The sequence below is a fragment of the Oncorhynchus gorbuscha genome, linkage group LG06 (assembly GCF_021184085.1).
Source record: "Oncorhynchus gorbuscha isolate QuinsamMale2020 ecotype Even-year linkage group LG06, OgorEven_v1.0, whole genome shotgun sequence".
Classification (NCBI taxonomy): domain Eukaryota; kingdom Metazoa; phylum Chordata; class Actinopteri; order Salmoniformes; family Salmonidae; genus Oncorhynchus; species Oncorhynchus gorbuscha.
The window spans coordinates 78,725,760-78,746,113 of NC_060178.1; the positions used below are offsets into that span (position 1 = coordinate 78,725,760).

A 20,354-nucleotide genomic window follows, 5' to 3' on the forward strand; every position below is an offset into this window, starting at 1 on the left:
ATGTGTAATTCCTCTCACCAAGCCTCTCTCTGTATCTTTCCAGGATGCTGATCCCTCCTACAGAGCTGGGCCGTTTTGACAGTATTGTCATGCCCTTTGAACTGGAGGCCTACGACATACTGAAGAGCCGCTCATGTAAGAACATCAAAAATATCCGGGGCGGCAGTCTGTTTCTGCTCTAGTGCTAACTCCTTATAGAAGAGGCAGGTGGCAGCGGGAGGAGGTAGGGAACTGGTCTGTCTGCCCAATATAAAGGATTAAAACTGGCAGAGGAACAAAATTAATTCCAACAATTGTTTACAGACAAATTACGTATAATTCACTTTATCACAATTCCAGTGGGTCAGAAGTTTATATACACTAAGTTGGGTGTGCCTTTAAACAGCTTGGAAAATTCCAGAAAATCATGTCATGGCTTTAGAAGCTTCTAATAGGCTAATTGAGTCAAAATTTGAGTCAATTGGAGGTGTACGTGTGGATGTATTTCAAGGCCTACATTTCAAACTCAGTGCCTCTTTGCTTGACTTCATGTGAAAATCAAATGAAATCAGCTAAGACCTCCTAAAAAACATTGTAGGCCTCCACAAGTCTGGTTCATCCTTGGGAGCAATTTCCAAACGCCTGAAGGTACCATGTTAATCTGTACAAACAATAGTACGCAAGTATAAACACCATGGGACCACACAGCCATCACACCACTCAGGAAGGAGACACGTTCTGTCTAATAGAGATGAACGTACTTTGGTGAAAAAAGTGCAAATCAATCCCAGAACAACAGCAAAGGACCTTGTGAAGATGCTGGATGCTGAAAATGAGTCCTAAATCGACATAACATGAAAGGCCACTCAGCAAGGAAGAAGCCACTGCTCCAAAACTGCCATAAAAAAGACAGGCAACGGTTTGCAACTGCACATGTGGGCAAATATCATACTTTTTGGAGAAATGTCCTCTGGACTGATGAAACAAAAATAGAACTGTTTGGCCATAATGACCATTGTTATGTTTGGAGCAAAAGGGGGAGGCTTGCAAGCCGAAGAACACCATCCCAACCGTGAAGCATGGGGGTGGCAGCATCATGTTGTGGGGGTGCTTTGCTGCAGGAAGGACTGGTGCACTTCACAAAATAGATGGCATCATGAGGAGGGAAATTATGTGGATATATTGAAGCAACATCTCAAGACATCAGTCAGGAAGTTAAAGCTTGGTCGCAAATGGGTCTTCCAAATGGACAATGGCCCCAAGCATACTCCCAAAGCTGTTGCAAAATGGCTTAAGGACAATAAAGTTAAGGTATCGGAGTGGCCATCACAAAGCCCTGACCTCAATCCCATAGAACATTTATTTTTAAATTTTTATGAAAAAGCATGTGTGAGCAAGGAGCCTACAAACCTGACTCAGTTGCACCAGCTTCTGTCAGGAGGAATGGGCCAAAATTCACCCAACTTATTGTGGGAAGCTTGTGGAAGGCTACCCAAAACGTTTGACCCAAGTTAACCAATTTAAAGGCAATGCTACCAAATACTAATTGAGTGTATGTAAACTTCTGACCCACTAGGAATGTGATGCCACCAACAAAATGTTGAATATTTGGGGCATGCAACCATCGCAGCTCTGCAGATTTTGTTGTGAGGATACAGAATCAATAGACCATTTATTTTTGTATTGCCCTCAGGTAGCCTGTTTCTGGTCTCAGGTTCAGGAATGGCTAAAAAAGCATAACATTATTCTAAAATTGACCCTAGAAATAGCATTGTTGAGAGATCTGGAGAGACTTGGTCAGTCAATTGCTAATATACTAATACTCTTAATAACCTGTGGATTCTATTCGATTCGATCCATTCAAATTGTATGTTAAACATCACAGCATAGTTGAATGATATATGGCTCGTAGAAATCAGAAGAGGGTGGCCAGCAGAGATAATTGGGAGGGGCAGAGAGAAGCTGAGGGCTGGGATGTGGAACTGGAGACAAGTGGGAGTGGAGTTTCTGACGGTCAAAGATAAATGTCAAAATAACCCCCCCCAAGAAATATGGTTTGAATGACTGTTATATCCCATGCCTGTTTGCCTCAGGCTGAGGTACAAGCAGGTGCTTGTACGTGTGTACACATGCATTCAAACGCACTCATGTGCACACACTCGGACACATACACATATGTAAATAGCGGCACACATGTACTCAAACACATACAGTCGGCCTTGCTGTTTTGATTTTTGTTGTCCTTGATGTCTTTTGTTTGTTTGCATTGTTGTATTCCTTAGTTGTTGTCTTTTGTTCATTTTGTTGGTGCATTGGTGGACAGTGGCATGGTGGTGGGAAGGGGTTGGGGGGGAGTTGAGGGAGAGTTTTGTTGGGGGGGTAATGTTTTCTATTCTAGTATTGTATGTTTATATCTTTGTTGTGTTCTCATCCTCAGTGAGGTCTCCTGTCCTGCGCTCTCCTCGCAGTGGAACCCCTCGAAGACACCTCATCACCCCCATACCAGGTCTCTCTCTCTCTCTCTCTCTCTCTCTCTCTCTCTCTCTCTCTCTCTCTCTCTCTCTCTCTCTCTCTCTCTCTCTCTCTCTCTCTCTCTCTCTCTCTGTGTGTGTGTGTGTGTGTGTGTGTGTGTGTGTGTGTGTGTGTGTGTGTGTGTGTGTGTGTAATGCCCCCCCTCATTCCCCCATCCTCTCCTCTCTCTCTCTCTCTCTCTCTCTCTCTCTCTCTCTCTCTCTCTCTCTCTCTCTCTCTCTCTCTCTCTCTCTCTCTCTCTCTCTCTCTTCACCCACTCTCTTTCTCTAACCGCTCTCCTCTGCCTGATCCCAATAGGATATTATATAACCAGAGAACTTATCCTCCTCCTCCTCATCTCTTCCTGTCTCTTCTTCTTCTCCTCTTTTCATATCTCCTCTTGCCTCCCTCTTTTTCCAGTACATCTCATATCCTGTCTGACTGAAACACCTGCTCAATATCCAATATCCATTTCATACACATGCAGCACACACACAGGGACGGCCCTAGAGTTTTGGTGGTCCTTAAACAAAATGTTGTTGGGGGGCCCCCCACCTCGAGGTCAAAACCTTTTAGTGGCCCCCGTCTTGACGGCAGAAAGAAAAAAAGCTATGTTTTAGAGTTCATTTCCAGTAATTCAACACATTTTGCAATGAGGTGCAGAGAAAATGTTGCAGTTTCAAAGCAAGTTTGCTGCAAATTTACACATTTTGCCATGGGTCTGTGGGATAAATCCGCTACATGACAGATAATTTCCTGCAATTCTACACATTTTGGCAAGGGCCGGAAAGAAGATTTAGATATATTCTAACAAATTTATTGAAATTCTACACATTTTGCCATAACCTATGTCATGTTAATATGATATTTGCGTGAGAGTGATTACAAAAATCAATGGGGGACCCCTGGAGGTCAAGGCCCCTGGGCATGTGCACTTCGAGCCTGGTTGATAACTCCATGATTACTACAAGTTTATATGGCTAGCTAAACTAACTGACTAAAAATATTAGCTGACATGCATGGCTTAATTGAGCTAATTGAGTGACTGCCAGTGACTGACATAACAAAAGAAAAATGGCTGATGCACAACAACATTTTGAAATTGCACATTGTGTATTCTACTACTTTAACTTTTTAACAGTAAGACCCCGACTGAGCTCTTGAGACCCCGGGGTCTAAGCAACCGCTTATGTCGCTTAGGCCCAGCCCCGGCCCTGCACACACACACACACACACACACACACACACACACACACACACACACACACACACACACACACACACACACACACACACACACACACACACACACACACACACACACACACACACACACACACACACACACACACACACACACACACACACACACACACACACACAGGCCTGTGTCAGATGACTTCAGTAGGAAGGCTTGTATTACGTCTCTGTGAGAAACACAAAAGCCAGAGAGGAGCAGTGCTAAGTCATAGACATGCGTGGGCTGACTGCATGGAGCCTTTGAAGCCTTTCTCAAACTAGACCAATTCAAGAGTCAGACACAGTGCATGTGTGTGTGCATACCTTAAAAGCTTCTCAAACTCTCTCTCCATTCAAGTGTAAAAAACGCAGAGGGAAGGTATTTTCTACCGCCGCCACAGAAGTAAATGACCCCGGCCATCTAGCGCTCAGAGGTGAGGGGTTAAGGGGTTGAAAGGTCAGCTCTCCACCAGGGCGGAAGAAAACGGACATGTCAAACACAGCCAGTGAGTTCTGACAGATCAGGGTGATGACCTCCGATAGAGATATGCAGATTGGGCCCTTTGGTGAATGGACTCCATTTTGTAAACTCCCACACAGTGTCACTGCCAAACAGACGGTTGACCAGTGCTAGGAAGGTTTAGAACTATAGTACAATACAATGGGTCTTCTGGGGTTAAAGGGAATGAGTGAGTGTCTGTGTGTGTGTGTGTTAATATGTGTGTGATAACATGTACAGTGGGGCAAAAAAGTATTTAGTCAGCCACCAATTATGCAAGTTCTCCCACTTAAAAAGATGAGAGAGGCCTGTAATATTCATCATAGGTACACTTCAACTATGACAGACAAAATGAGAAAGAAAATCCAGAAAATCACATTGTAGGATTTTTAATGCATTTATTTGCAAATTATGGTGGAAAATAAGTATTTGGTCAATAACAAAAGTTTATCTCAATACTTTGTTATATACCCTTTGTTGGCAATGACAGAGGTCAAACATTTTCTGTAAGTCTTCACAAGGTGAAGAATTAATTCATCCATGCAGATCTCCTCTAGAACAGTGATGTTTTGGGGCTGTTGCTGGGCAACACAGACTTTCAACTCCTTCCAAAGATTTTCTATGGGGTTGAGATCTGGAGACTGGCGAGGCCACTCCAGGACCTTGAAATGCTTCTTACGAAGCCACTCCAACGTTGCCCGGGTGGTGTGTTTGGGATCATTGTCATGCTGAAAGACCCAGCCACGATTCATCTTCAATGCCCTTGCTGATGGAAGGAGGTTTTCACTCAAAATCTCACAATACATGGCCCCAATCATTCTTTCCTTTACACGGATCAGTCGTCCTGGTCCCTTTGCAGAAAAACAGCCCCAAAGCATGATGTTTCCACCCCCATGCTGTAACGGCGTTCGTCTGTAGAAAGAGAGTCAGACCAAAATGCGGCGTGGTGGTTACTCATGTTCTTTAATGAAAAAAACAACGATACATGAATAAACTAAATATACAAAACACCAAATGAAACGCGAAAACCTATACAGCCTATCTTGTGACAACAAACACAGAGACAGGAACAATCACCCACAAAACACACAGTGAAACCTAGGCTACCTAAATATGGTTCCCAATCAGAGACAACGAAAATCACCTGACTCTGATTGAGAACCGCCTCAGGCAGCCAAGCCTATGCTAGACACCCCTACTCAGCCGCAATCCCAATGCCTATAAAACCCCAATACGAAACACAACAAAATAAACCCATGTCACACCCTGGCCTGACTAAATAGATAAAGAAAACACAAAATACTAAGAACAAGGCGTGACAGAACCCCCCCTAAGGTGCGGACTCCCGGACGCACCTCAAAACCATAGGGAGGGTCCGGGTGGGCGTCTGTCCATGGTGGCGGCTCCGGCTCGGGACGTGGACCCCACTCCATAAATGTCTTAGTTCCTCCCCTTCGCGTCCTGAGATAGTCCACCCTCGCCGCCGACCATGGCCTAGTAGTCCTCACCCAGAACCCCACTGGACTGAGGGGCAGCTCGTGACTGAGGGGCAGCTCGGGACTGAGGGGCAGCTCGGGACTGAGGCAGCTCGGGACTGAGGGGTAGCTCGGGACTGAGGGGAAGCTCGGGACTGAGGGGCAGCTCAGGACTGAGGGGCAGCTCGGGACTGAGGGGAAGCCCAGCACTGAGGGGAAGCCCAGCACGGAGGGAAAGCCCAGCACTGAGGGAAAGCCCAGCACTGAGGGAAAGCCTAGCACTGAGAGAAAGCTCAGCACTGAGAGGAAGCTCAGCACTGAGAGGAAGCTCAGCACTGAGAGGAAGCTCAGGCAGGTAGTTGGCTCCGGCAGATCCTGGCTGGCTGGTGGATCTGGAAGAGTCTGGTTGACTGGCAGATCTGGAAGAGTCTGGTTGACTGGCAGATCTGGAAGAGTCTGGTTGACTGGTGGATCTAGCTGCTCTGGCTGCTCCATGCAGACTGGCAGCTCTGGCTGCTCCATGCAGACTGACAGCTCTGGCTGCTCTATGCAGACTGACAGCTCTGGCTGCTCTATGCAGACTGGCAGCTCCATGCAGACTGGCAGCTCTGGCTGCTCTATGCAGACTGGCAGCTCTGGCTGCTCCATGCAGACTGGCAGCTCTGGCTGCTCCATGCAACCTGGCAGCTCTGGCTGCTCCATGCAGACTGACAGCTCTGGCTGCTCCATGCAGACTGGCAACTCTGGCTGCTCTATGCAGACTGGCAGTTCTGGCTGCTCATTGTAGACTGGCAGCTCTGGCTGCGCTAAACAGGGAGGAGACTCCAGCAGCGCAGGAGAGGAGGAGAGCTCTGGCTGCGCTAAACAGGCGGGAGACTCCGGCATGGCAGGAGAGGAGGAAAGCGCTGGCTGCGCTGAACAGGCGGGAGACTCCGGCAGCCCTGGAGAGGAGGAAAGCTCTGGCTGCGCTCAACAGGCGGGAGACTCCGGCAGCGCAGGAGAGGAGGAAAGCGCTGGCTGCGCTGAACAGGCGGGAGGCTCCGACAGCGCTAGACAGGTGGGAGACTCCGACAGCACTGGAGAGGAGAAAGGCTCTGGCTGCGCTGAACAGGCGAGGCGCACTGAAGGCCTGGTGCGTGGTGCTGGAACTGGTGGTACTGGACCGAGGACACGCACAGGAAGCCTGGTGCGGGGAGCTGCCACCGGAGGACTGGTGTGTGAAGGTGGCACAGGATGGACTGGACCGTGAAGGTGTACTGGAGAGCCTGAGAGCAGGGCTGGCACAGGACGTGCAAGGCTAGGTAGGTACACAGGAGGCCTAGTGCGTGAGGCTGGTACAATTTTCACCAGCTGACTAACACGCACCTCAGGACGAGTATGGAGCGCTGACCCAGGTGCCATCAAATCCACGACACGCTACGTCGGACGAATATCGTACCTAAAGCACCATACTAGCAACTCCCTCATTATCTCTCCTCCACTTTCCCCATTAACTCATTCATAGTCTCTGCTTCGCTCACCTCTAACACCGGCTCTGGTTCTGGTCTCCTCTTTGGCTCCTCACGATAACCAGGGAGAGTTGGCTCAGGTCTGACTCCTGACTCTGCCACACTCTCGCTGAGCCCCCCCAATACATTTTTGGGGCTGACTCTCTGGCTTTCTTCTGCGCCGTCGTGCTTGTCTCTCCAATTCCATTCTCCTATAACCCTCTTCGCACTGCTCCAGCGAATCCCAGGCGGGCTCCGGCACTCTCTCTGGGTCGACCGCCCACCTGTCTATTTCCTCCCAAGTAGTGTAGTCCCTATATTGTTGCTCCTGCTGCCGCTGTCACTTCTCCTCATACCAGTGCCTCTCAGCTCTCTCCGCCTCCAGTTCTTCTTTGGGCGGCTATATTCTCCAGGCTGATCCCAGGGTCCTTCTCCGAACAATTTATCCTCCCATGTCCGTTCCTCTTTACGCTGCTCCTGCTGTTGCTGCCTGTTACCACGCTGCTTGGTCCGGGTGTGGTGGGTGATTCTGTAACGGCGTTTGTCTGTAGAAAGAGAGTCGGACCAAAATGCGGCGTGGTGGTTACTCATGTTCTTTAATGGAAAAAACAACGATACCTGAATAAACTAAATATACAAAACAACAAACGAAACGCGAAAACCTATACAGCCTATCTTGTTTTTTAATTTTTTTAAATAAAAATACTTTATTATCTTCAATACCATTCTCTACAACTCATAATTTTCATACATACTCAAATAATGGTATTTTAATTAAACTAATTTAACTAAACATAAACCCCAAACAAAACCTCAGTGGAGCATCTTCCCTCCACGTCACCCTACAAAATACCTTTCCCTATCTCCCCTCCCCTTCCACCCTCCTCACTATCCCTTCCACCCCCCAATCTCTCCCTGTCTTCACCATGTTCTGCCTTGCTTTCCACAGCCCCCGTTTAAAGAGACTCATGAGAAGCCAGAGCAGAAACCTGTCCCTATCCGTCCCTCTCGCTCTCCCTACACCTCTCTCTAACCTGGCCCACGTCAATACAAAATCCCCCCTTACCAAACCTAACAACAACCGTTCCCTAGCCCATACTACTCTGGCAAAGGCACAGTCCCAAAAGACATGGCGCACAGTCTCCTCCCTGCCACAAGAGGATCTTGGACAGGTGGGGGATTGCACCAAACTATACCGGTACATGATGGAACGTACCGGCAAGCACTTATGGAGGCTCAACCAATTCAGGTCCTTGAGCCTGTTGTCCAGACCCCGCGCCTGCACTCCCTCCCAGACCACTTCCGAGATGTCCACTACAGGCGCTGGACTCCCTGCCTTTCTGACCTCCTCGTACAGGTGCCTGTGATCTAAACCTACTCGGGCAACTTCAACCTCAGGGTGCGCACGCAGCCACTTGGCCGCATGACCAAAGTGCCACGGCAGCTGTTCCGCCCGAGGACCCGTGTTAGACCACACCATTACGCTTCTCGCCTGATACGAGAAGAACACCCGCAGGAGGTAACCGGACGGGTGTATCACAGGCTGAGCAAGCTCCGTTAACAAGAAAGAAACAAAAATTGTGTCCAGCTTGAGGGGGAAATGTGGTACCCCCCTACCTCCCTCCCCGATGGGACAGATCATGCGTGCCCTGGCGACCCACTCGCACCTGCCACTCCACATAAACTGAAACACAAGCATCACTAGAGGCCTCCTCAGACAAGCCGGCAATGGGTAGATGAATGCCAAATACAAAAGAGACGGCAACACATCCACCTTTAGGACCAGGACTTTGCCCATAAAAGACAAATACCTAGCCTTCCACATTGCTAGCTTCCTCTGTACCACTGCGATACGCATGTTCCAGTTTAGCGTCGCTGAGCCGGAGGTCTCAAAATGGACCCCGAGAATCCTCAGGGCCCCCTCACAGAGAGATAACCCCCCAGGCACATCCGTTCTACCGCGCCATCTTCCGAAAAACTTGACGGAAGACTTTACATGGTTCAGAACTGCTCCCGACGCTCGGGTGAAATCCCCAAAGATGGCAAGGGACCTTGTCAGGCACGAGTCCTTGCACAGCAGCAAGGAAGTGTCGTCGGCGTACTGCGTCATCTTAACACGCAGCCCACCACTTCCAGGGATCAACAAGCCTTCCACCCCTGTGTCTGCCCTAATGGCAGCCCCCAGAGGCTCCATGTACAGAACGAAGAGGAGAGCCGAGAGTGGGCACCCCTGCCTGACCCCAGACGAGAGGTCAAAAACGTCACCCAAGTGACTATTTACACTAACTCGGCACCCCAATCCGACATATAATGTACGAATCCATCCTATAAACTTCTCCCCAAATCCTAATCGACCTAACACTCTGAATAAAAAGGATCTATTCACGCGATCAAAGGCTTTTGCCTGATCTAGCGCTGCTACCATTAAAGGCAGTCCTCTATCTTCAACCCAAGCGATGGAGTCCCTGATTAACTGTAGGTTCCATCTAATAGAGCGGCCCTCTACCCCGCACGTCTGATCCTCATGGACGACATAGGGAAGGGCTGTGCGCAGCCGGTCTGCTAAAACCTTTGCAAGTAGCTTGTAATCTACACACAGCATGGTCAACGGCCGCCAGTTGCCAAGGTCTGTTACTTCCCCCTTCTTATATAAAAGTGACAGCACACCAACAGCCATTGATCCCCCCGGGACCCCCGTCTCAAGGATGGCCTTCAAGACTTCGAGGACCACTGGTCCAAGTATACCCCAAAACTTGAGATAAAACTCAGCCGGCAGCCCATCCATCCCAGGAACCTTCCCTTTTCCCATCCTCCTAAGAGCACTCTCAACCTCTTCTAGTGAGATCTGGGCCTCCATCACTTCTCTAATGTCCTCGCGCAACCGCCTGGACAAGTGTTCTAAAAACACATTTCCCTGCTCTACATCTATTTCCCTTTCCTTAAATAAACCTTGGAAATGATCAGCTGTCACCCTGACCATATCCTCTGGTTCTCTAACTATACTACCATTTTCTTCCCTAACACCATGCATTACCTTCCTACTCTGTCTGGCCCTAACCAACTTAAAGAACATAGCAGAACAAGTCTCATTATGTTCTAGAAAGCCACTATGCGCACGCTCCAGGAAAGCTCGAGCCTTCCGCTCCTGCAACACCCTGAGCTGCGCCTTTAGGGTTGCGGATCTCTCCCAGTCAAACGACCCGCCGAGGTTGCCTGCCTCGTATTCGAGTTCAATTAACCTTTGGATACAATCCACCTCCCTCCTCTCCTCCCTTTTTTTCCTCTTGCAATACCCTATTATAAAAGCCCTAATCCTCACCTTAACTAATTCCCACCACTCTAACACCCCCTCGCACATGGACCGGAGGCCTTCAAGCCTCCAAAAGAAACCATAAAACCCGTCAACAAAAGCCTGCTCCTCCAGCACATCCCGATCTAACTTCCAGTACCCCCTACCAAAGAGGCAGACTGGCGACCCCACCTGCAGGAGCACCCCGTCGTGATCCGAAAAGAAAACAGGCAACAGCCGCCCAGACAACTTACCCAAAGACCTGGGTACAAAAATATAGTCAAGCCTCCGCTCAACCCCCCTGGAGTTGCGCCATGTAGGACCGTCCATTTTCGGAGTAGTGTGCAGACCACCATCTACCAGACCATGGCAAGCCATTAGCCCGGCAATGGCGCTTGCACTGCTATCCCCCCTATTCCTAAATCTGTATTAAAATCCCCCCTATCACTAATTTCCTATTTGTGACACACAGGGGCGTCAGACAGTCCACCACCTCCCTCCTGTCTGCCACCACCTGTGGCCCATACACCACCACTAACCCTCCCCTGCATTACCACAAAAGAATCCTCCACTTTTACCCTACTGTGCCCACACAAAATCCCTACCCCCCATGAGTGCACCCCCCAATACCCCAAACCGACTCCCCCTTGTCCCACTCCCTCTTAAACCTACTAACATCCCCTCCATCCCTCAGGTGAACCTCCTGTAAAAAACAAAATCAAAAAATCAAACCCCACACCCTCCAAATAACTAAAAACAGCCCTCCTCTTAACAAAATCCCTTAAACCACTTACATTTAAACTAACAAAAGTAAAATTAGACCCCATGAAAAAATAAAAACATGTAATACACTCAAATTCTAAACCCAGAGAAAAAAAAACAGGAGACTCACCCGATGCTCCCCTGCTCCATATCTACCGGTGAGAACACCATCCGTTGACAGTTACAACCCTAAAGTTATTCTTCGCCAGGCTTGTTATTTCATAGTGGCTTATCGGCCTCTCACCTCCCACTGCTCTTGCCCTTCTCAGGATATCATCGTGTTTCTCCTCTGTATATAGTGCCACGTCGTATGCTCCCTCCAACGAGTTGCCTTGGAAACAAAACACGTCCTTCACCGTCAGCTTTAGAATCCCCATCAATATTATCCTTCCAAAAGATTCCCGTCCTAAAGGCTCCAACTCCTTTTCCTTCCAAGCAAAACGAATCGTGTTGGCCAGCCCAATCCCAGGGACCGACCGTGTTGATGGATTTAGCACCATCTCCGCAAGGAGAATGGCGCTTGTTCTCTTCTCTTCCAAAACAAGGAAAAAAAGAAAAACCAAAGTGACTGAGCCTATTCTGGTGCAAAATAACACAGAGACAGGAACAATCACCCACAAAACACACAGTGAAACCTAGGCTACCTAAATATGGTTCCCAATCAGAGACAACGAGAATCACCTGACTCTGATTGAGAACCGCCTCAGGCAGCCAAGCCTATGCTAGACACCCCTACTCAGCCGCAATCCCAATGCCTATAAAACCCCAATACGAAACACAACAAAATAAACCCATGTCACACCCTGGCCTGACCAAATAGATAAAGAAAACACAAAATACTAAGAACAAGGCGTGACACATGCTTCACAGTAGGTATGGTGTTCTTTGGATGCAACTCAGCATTTTTTGTCCTCCAAACACGACGAGTTGAGTTTTTACCAAAAAGGTATATTTTGGTTTCATCTCACGGGGTGAGATCTTGCGTGGAGCCCCAGATCGAGGGAGATTATTAGTGGTCTTGTATGTCTTCCATTTCCTAATAATTGCTCCCACAGTTGACTTCTTCAAACCAAGCTGCTTACCTATTGCAGATTCAGTCTTCCCAGCCTGGTACAGGTCTACAATTTTGTTTCTGGTGTCCTTTGACAGCTCTTTGGTCTTGGCCATAGTGGAGTTTGGAGTTTGAACTGTTTAAGGTTGTTCTTAAAGAAGAAGTTACAGGTCTGTGAGAGCCAAATATCTTGCTTGTTTGTAGGTGACCAAATACTTATTTTCCACCATAATTTGCAAAAAATTCATTAAAAATCCTCCAATGTGATTTTATGGATTTTTTTCTCATTTTGTCTGTCATAGTTGAATGAAAATTACAGGCCTCTCTCATCTTTTTAAGTGGGAGAACTTGCACAATTGGTGGCTGACTAAATACTTTTTTTGCCCCACTATATATCTCCTCTCCAGACTACCATGGTGGTTTCCAGCTTCAGCCAGCCAAGGACTTGGGGAGAAACCATCAGCTGATGGAAGACCTAGAGAGACTACGTGTTTCTGGCCTCCAGGATGGTCTCCTGCCCCCTTCCCGTGCTTTCACCCCCCTCTTGGATGTCCCCATGGACAGCTACATCCACCACACCCAACGCTCACGCTCTCCAAGCCCCTCACCCCCCAACTGGCTCCTCACAGAATCCCCACACACTACCAGACGCCAACCCCAAACCAGCCACTCTCCAAATAGGCAAGACAATGGTTTGTCCTGGCCCCGGCATTATGATGAGACCTCATTGCTGTCGGAAGATACCACCTCGGAGCGGGGGCGGTCGCCGGTGAGGAACAAACATAATGGAAGGGTCAGGAGGGACCAATGGGAGGGCGGCCCTGAGAGGAAGCGAGGGATGGCCGAGGGGTACATGGAGGTGAGAGTACACTTACCCCCCAGGAACATTCAACCCACCCAGGCTCAGGTGCTTGAGCCTCCCCCACAGGACCGAAGCCCCTCGACAGGGAGGGAGAGGGTGGGACAAGGCCAGCGAGGGAAGGTGAAGCAAGCGAACAGACTTTCGCCAGGACGGTCGCAGAATGGTCACCATGGAAACGCAACACCTGTAGCCATTCAGGAGTATGAGATCACCACGGTGACCATCTCCAAAACAAAACAGTCTCTGGGTGAGTAGGCCTATTTGAGAGTAACCAACTATTCTGCAGCCTGCTAGTACTCTACCTTACCAGTAGAGATCAGTGTTATTACATAACATTGGCCCTGTATAAAATAAACCCCTTGTATTGTAAGGCTGTATACAAAGTGTAACACATCTGAATCAACTGTCTTTTTTTTGTTGTTCTATTTTTACATATATTTTTATTGGATATCCCCCCCAGCTCTTCCGTCAACAAATGCAATAAATTCAATAAATATGGCACTTTACATAACAAAAGCAGTTCATACGTTCTCATAGATCATCATATAGTGTTAAAATCCTAGAATATTGGAAGGGAAGGTGCACATTTTCTAAGATTGACATAAATGCTCAAGCATATACTCACACATACTGTACATGTACATACACTGCCTTCAGAAAGTATTTATACACCTTGACTTATACCACATTTTGATGTTACAGTCTGAATAAAACATATAATATTTTTTTTTCTCATCAATCTACACACAATACCCCATAAGCAGAAACAGTATTACAAATAAAAAACATAAATACTTTAACATAAGTATTCAGACCCTTTGCTATGAGACTCGACATTGAGCTCAGGTGCATCCTGTTTCCATTGATCATCCTTGAGATGTTTCTACAACTTGATTGGAGTCCACCTGCGGTAAATTCAATTGATTGGAGATGATTTGGAAAGGTACACACCTTTCTATATAAGGTCCCACAGTTGACAGTGCATGTCAGAGCAAAAACCAAGCCATGATGTCGACTGAATTGTTCATAGAGCTCCAAGACAGGATGGTGTCGAGGCACAGATCTGGGTAACGGTACCAACACATTTCTGCAGCATTGAAGGTCCCGAAGAAAACAATGGAGTCCAGACCATGAGGGACAAGATTCTCCGGTCTGATGAAACCAAGATTGAACTCTTTGGCCTGAATACCAAGCATCACGTCTGGAGGAAACCCGGCACCATCACTACAATGAAGCATGGTGGTGGCAGCATCATGCTGTGGGGATGTTCTTCAGCAACAGGGACTGGGAGACTAGTCAGGATCAAGGGAAAGATGAACGGAGCAAAGTACAGAGAGATCCTTGATGAAAACCTGCTCCAGAGAGCTCAGGACCTCTGACTGGGGCAAAGGTTCAAAGGTTCCAACAGGATAATGACCCTAAGCACACAGCCAAGACAACGCAGGAGTGGCTTTGGGACAAGTCTCGGAATGTCGTTTTGTGGCCCACCCAGAGCCTGGACTTGAACATCTCTGGAGTGACCTGAAAATAGCGGTGCAGCAACACTCCCCATCCAACCTGACAGAGCTTGAGAGGATCTGCAGAGAAGAATGGGAGAAACTCCCCAAATACAGGTGTGCCAAGCTTGTAGCTGTCACGCTCTGACCTTAGATATCTCTATTTTCTTTATATTTTAGTTAGGTCAGGGTGTGACGAGGGTGGGTATGCTAGTTTTTGTATTGTCTAGGGGTTTTGTATGTCTAAGGGTTTTGCAGGTCTAGGTATTTGTATGTCTATGGTGGCCTGATATGGTTCCCAATCAGAGGCTGCTGTTTATCGTCGTCTCTGATTTGGGATCATATTTAGGTAGCCATTTTCCCTTTTGTGTTCGTGGGTTCTTGTCTACGTGTAGTTGCCTGTCAGCGCTCATTTTGTACAGCTTCACGTTTCGTTTTGTTATTTTGGTTAGTTTGTTCAGTGTTCATTCTTATAATAATAAAGAATGTATGCATACCACACTGCGCCTTGGTCCGATTCATATGACGAACGTGAAAGTAGCGCCATACCCAAGAAGATTTGAGGCTGTAATCGCTGCCAAAGGTGCTTCAAATTGTCAATCGGTTTTTGCTTTGTCATTATTGGGTATTGTGTGTAGATTGATAAGAAACTATTTAATAAATTTTAGAATAAGGCTATAATGTAACAAAATGTGAAAAAAGTAAAGGGGTCTGAATACTTTCAGAATGCACTGTAAATATTCACACCGATGAGTCAATAGATGTTATAATAACCTTTTGGCAGCAATTACAGCTGTGAGTCTTTCTTGGTCTCTAAGAACTTTGCACACCTGGATTGTACAATATTGACACATTATTATTTTCCAAATTCTTCAAGCTCCATCAGTTGGAATGTTAGCCATTTTCAAGGCTTTCTATTGATTTTCAAGCTGATTTAATTCAAAATTGTAACTAGGCCACTCATGAGCATTCAATGTTGTCTTGTTAAGCAACTCCAGTGTATATTTGATATTTTCTTTTAGATTATTGTCCTGTTGAATGGTGTATTTGTCTCTCAGTATCTGCTGAAAAGCAGGCTGAATCAGGTTTTCATCTAGGATTCTGCCTTTGCTTAGTGCTATTCTGTGTATTTTTATCCTGAAAACTCCCTAGTCCTTGCCGATGACAAGCATGCACATAACACGATGCAGCCACCACCATGCTTGAAAATATGAAGAGTGGTACAATTCTTAGTGATGTATTGTTGACCCCAAACATAACTCTTTGTATTCAGGACACATTTCTTTGCAGTTTTAGTTTAGTGTCTTATTGCAAACAGGATGCATGTTGTGAAATATTGTTATTTTGTACAGGCTTCCTTCTTTTCACTCTGTCATTTACGTTAGTATGGTGGAGTAACTACAATGTTATTGGTCCATCTTAGCCTACAATTTCCGCGCCGCTGCGGAAATCTAATTAACATAATACAAAATTCCCCATCAAAGTCTGTCTGTTTAAGATAGAAATATCTTTCCACCACTAGAAATATCAATCCACCACAACCGCCGATATCGCCCTTCTGCAACTGCAGTGAACAGTGGCAGAGCTACAGCGGTGTTTGTCAGACCATGAGACGTCCCGAAAATCAGTCTTCTCCCAAAAACGTTGGTTTGACAAGTCTTGTCTGAAGTCAGTACAGCCTCTTCTGCCAACTTCTGTCTAAAGCTTCCGAACGGTTTGGGCTACTCACTAACATGACCCCTCTGTGGAAACCTGAGTCTCTCCGTTTTGCTCTAGGACTGAAGGTCTCCGCTACCAGTTTTAAAAAAATGAATGGAAGTATACATGGAGATAGTTTAGTGTCAAAAATAAAGGGATAAATACACATAAAAAAATATATTTCTTATATCTCTCAGATTTTCTCATAAACTCAACAAAAAAAGAAACGTCCCTTTTTCAGGACCCCGTCTTTCAAAGATAATAAGTAAAAATCTAAATAACTTCACAGATCTTCATTGTAAATGGTTTAAACACTGTTTCCCATGCTCGTTCAATGAACCATATAGAATTAATGAACATGCACCTGTGGAATGGTCGTTAAGACACTAATAGCTTACAGACGGGAGGCAATTAAGGTCACAATTCTGAAAACTTAAGACACCAAAGAGGCCTTTCTACTGACTCTGAAAAACACCAAAAGAAAGATGCCAAGGGTCCCTGCTCATCTGCATGAACGTGCCTTAGGCATGCTGCAAGGAGGCATGAGGACTGCAGATGTGGCCAGGGCAATAAATTGCAATGTCCGTACAGGTACAGGATGGCAAGAACAACTGCCTGAGTTACACCAGGAACGCACAATCCCTCCATCAGTGCTCAGACTGTTCCACAATAGGATGAGAGAGGCTGGACTGAGAGCTTGTAGGCCTGTTGTAAGGCAGGTCCTCACCAGACATCACCGGAAATAACGTCGCCTATGGGCACAAACCCACCGTTGCTGGTCCAGACAGGACTGGAAAAAAGTGCTCTTCGCTGATAAGTCGCGGTTTCGTCTTACCAGGGGTGAAGGTTGGATTTGCATTTATCGTCGAAGGAATGAGCGTTACGCCGAGGCCTGTGCTCTGGAGCAGGATCGATTTAGATGTGGAGGGTCCGTTATGGTCTGGGGCGGTGTGTAACAGCATCATCGGACTGATCTTCTTGTCATTGCAGGCAATCTCAACGCTGTGCGTTACAGGGAAGACACCCTCCTCCCTCATGTGGTACCCTTCCTGCAGGCTCATCCTGACATGACCCTCCAGCATGACAATGCCACCAGCCATATTGCTCGTTCTGTGTGCGATTTCCTGCAAGACAGGAATGTCAGTGTTTTGCCATGGCCAGCGAAGAGCCTGGATCTCAATCCCATTGAGCACGTCTGGGGCCTGTTGGATCGGGGGGTGAGGGCTAGGGCCATTCCCCCCAGAAATGTCCGGGAACTTGCAGGTGCCTTGGTGGAAGAGTGGGGTAACATCTCACAGCAAGAACGGGCAAATCTTGTGCAGTCCATGAGGAGGAGATGCACTGCAGTACTTAATGTGGCCACACCAGTAATTACTGACTTACTTTTGATTTTGACGCACGCCCCCTTTGTTCAGGGACACACTATTCCATTTCTGTTAGTCATGTCTGTGGAGCTTGTTCAGTTCATGTCTCAGTTGTTGAATCTTGTTATGTTCATACAAATATTTACACATGTTAAGTTACAAATAATAAACACAGTTGACAGTGAGAGGACATTTCTTTTTTTGCTGAGTTTATTTCACATGGTGAAACCTCTGAGCGGGTTCCTTCCTCTCCAGCAACTGAGTTAGGAAGGACGTCTGTATCGTTGTAGTGACTGAGTGTATTGGTACACCCTCCGAAGTGTAATTAATAACTTCATCATGCTCAAATGGATATTCAATGTCTGCTTACATTTTTTAAATTAATTTGTAAAAATGTCTAAAAACACGAATCTACTTTGACATTATCGGGTGTTGTGTGTAAGCCAGTGAAACTAAATCGCCATTTTAAATTCAAGCTGTAACACAACAAAATGTGAAAGACTCAAGGGTTGTAAATACTTTCTGAAGGCACTATAAATACCCCTATAAATACGTAAACTAAGTCTTGACTGAAGACTAGGATTACTAGTTGATTGGCTGGAACAATAGCCTGCACCTCCACCGGCCCTTTGTGTATAAACTCTCTATCTCTGCTCTATAGGTATCAGTATCTCAGGTGGTATGGAGTCCAAGGTGCAGCCTGTGATCAAGATAGAGAAGATCTTTCCAGGAGGAGCTGCCTCTACCAGTGATGTTCTGAAGGTAATCTTCTTTAGCAATATTAGGGCAGCTCATGTTTTAATCAGAGCTGCGCCCGATGAAACAGCGTGACGTGTTTAGCAGTTTTGGTCTGTGACATTTGTAAATGGCACTCTAGCTTGGTCTTTTGTGTGTGTGTGTGTGTGTGTGTTTTTTTTTATATCTCCAGTATGACTGATGAGGTACATGGGCTGAGCCAGGTAATGTACGGGTAATAGGACTCAGTCAGAGTGTATTAATAGAAGGGAAGAGATACTGAATGAAGCAGGGGGATGAGGTCAGAGGTTAGAGGTTACAGTGTGGTGAAGGGGGTAATGTCTGAGACAACCCTACTGTAGCGATCTCTAGACACTAGGTCGAAGTTTCAAAATCAGGAGTGTTTGTGGGTGTGTTGCTGCCATGAGCATATCAGGTGACAGCACTTCCCAGGTTCGATAGTGCCCTGACTCGAGTGTCAAACACTGGGGATCTGGTGTCGGCTAAGCCTTTCAGTTTCCATGAACTTCCCCTCTGAGCCCCCCCCCTCTCTCTCTCTCTCTCTCTCACACACACACACACACACACACATACACACATACACACACACTGACATGCATGCATACAAAAATGTAACAGAGACCTTTGTGAAGGAGAGGAAGGGGAGAACAAGGAGGGAGAGAATTGTTTGGGAGAGAGAGAGAGAGAGAGAGAGAGAGAGAGAGAGAGAGAGAGAGAGAGAGAGAGAGAGAGAGAGAGAGAGAGAGAGAGAGAGAGATGTAGACGGAGCTAGACGTGGCTGGTTTGCTCTAGCCCCTTAATTCCTAGGCATAGCCTGATAGCCTGTCCCTAACTTGTGTGTATCTGCCACACACTAAGAGCAGGGGGAAGTCGGATTACTACACCAGACTGACTGTTCCCACACATCCTATCCCCTTGTTCCTGTCTGATAACCGCCTATCTTTAAGCTAGCCACCAGGTCTGTATGTGTGTGTGTGTGTGTGTGTGTGTGTGTGTGTGTGTGTGTGTGTGTGTGTGTGTGTGTGTGTGTGTGTGTGTGTGTGTGTGTGTGTGTGTGTGTGTGTGTGTGTGTGTGTGTGTGTGTGTGTGTGTGTGTGTGTGTGTGTGTCACGCTTGCTATTGGCCCTGCTTGACGGTTTTGTCTAGAAGGGATAGAGCTTTTGTCAAAATTGACTTTCTGTAGCAGGTTAGGAGAACCTACGCAGCAGGTTAGGAGCATTAACATAGCAGGTTAGGATAATTATATTACCTGTTTTAAAATGGTTAGGGTTAGCTAAAATGCAAAATAAATAAACTTTTGACATCAGTTTGACAAAAGCTGTATCCCATCTAGACATGAAGTGTGTAAGTATGCATGGTTGACACAAGGTGTGTAAATGAATGTGTGTACAGTGTATATCCGTGCCATGTGCTGGTTACTGCTCTCTCTCACTATCTATCCTTTCCATCTGGGCTATTAGCTGAGATCCCCCATTAGAATACCAGTCTGCTCAGTAAGACCGCTGCCCAGCAAAAAGGGGATGTCCTGTGGACATTCGGCGACATTCCCTTTAGGTCCCTTAAGGGTTTCGGTGCGATGCTATCCCACTGAAGAGGTTCTAAGAACGCTGCGTGATCGTTCTCTGGTAGACCTTTGTGTAGTTCCCTGTAAGTTACCAAGACGTCACTGAGGGCAGGACCTTTTTAAGAAATTTTCCAGGACTTTTATTTAACTAGTCTTTAGGACGTTGTGTGATGGTCCGAAGGGAACGTTCTCTAGGGGACTTTTTTGTAGTTCACAGTTTGTCCCAGGGTGTTTTTAGGACGTTCTTGGAACGTTGTGTCATGGTCCCCTGAACGTCCTTGGGACGTTGTGTCATTGTCCCCTGGAGGTTTTTGCCACGTTA

General features: G+C 46.8%; 1 protein-coding gene across 1 annotated transcript in view; it reads left to right on the forward strand.

Moving 5' to 3' along the window:
- The window catches only part of pdzd7a (PDZ domain containing 7a), a 76,859-nt gene that overhangs the window by 51,574 nt on the left and 4,931 nt on the right, over positions 1-20,354 (forward strand). The window contains exons 11-14 of the mRNA XM_046354814.1: positions 44-135; positions 2,417-2,485; positions 12,700-13,401; positions 18,374-18,474. Of these exons, the coding sequence (XP_046210770.1) occupies positions 44-135; positions 2,417-2,485; positions 12,700-13,401; positions 18,374-18,474 (964 nt within the window). The remainder of the gene's footprint in view (positions 1-43; positions 136-2,416; positions 2,486-12,699; positions 13,402-18,373; positions 18,475-20,354) is intronic.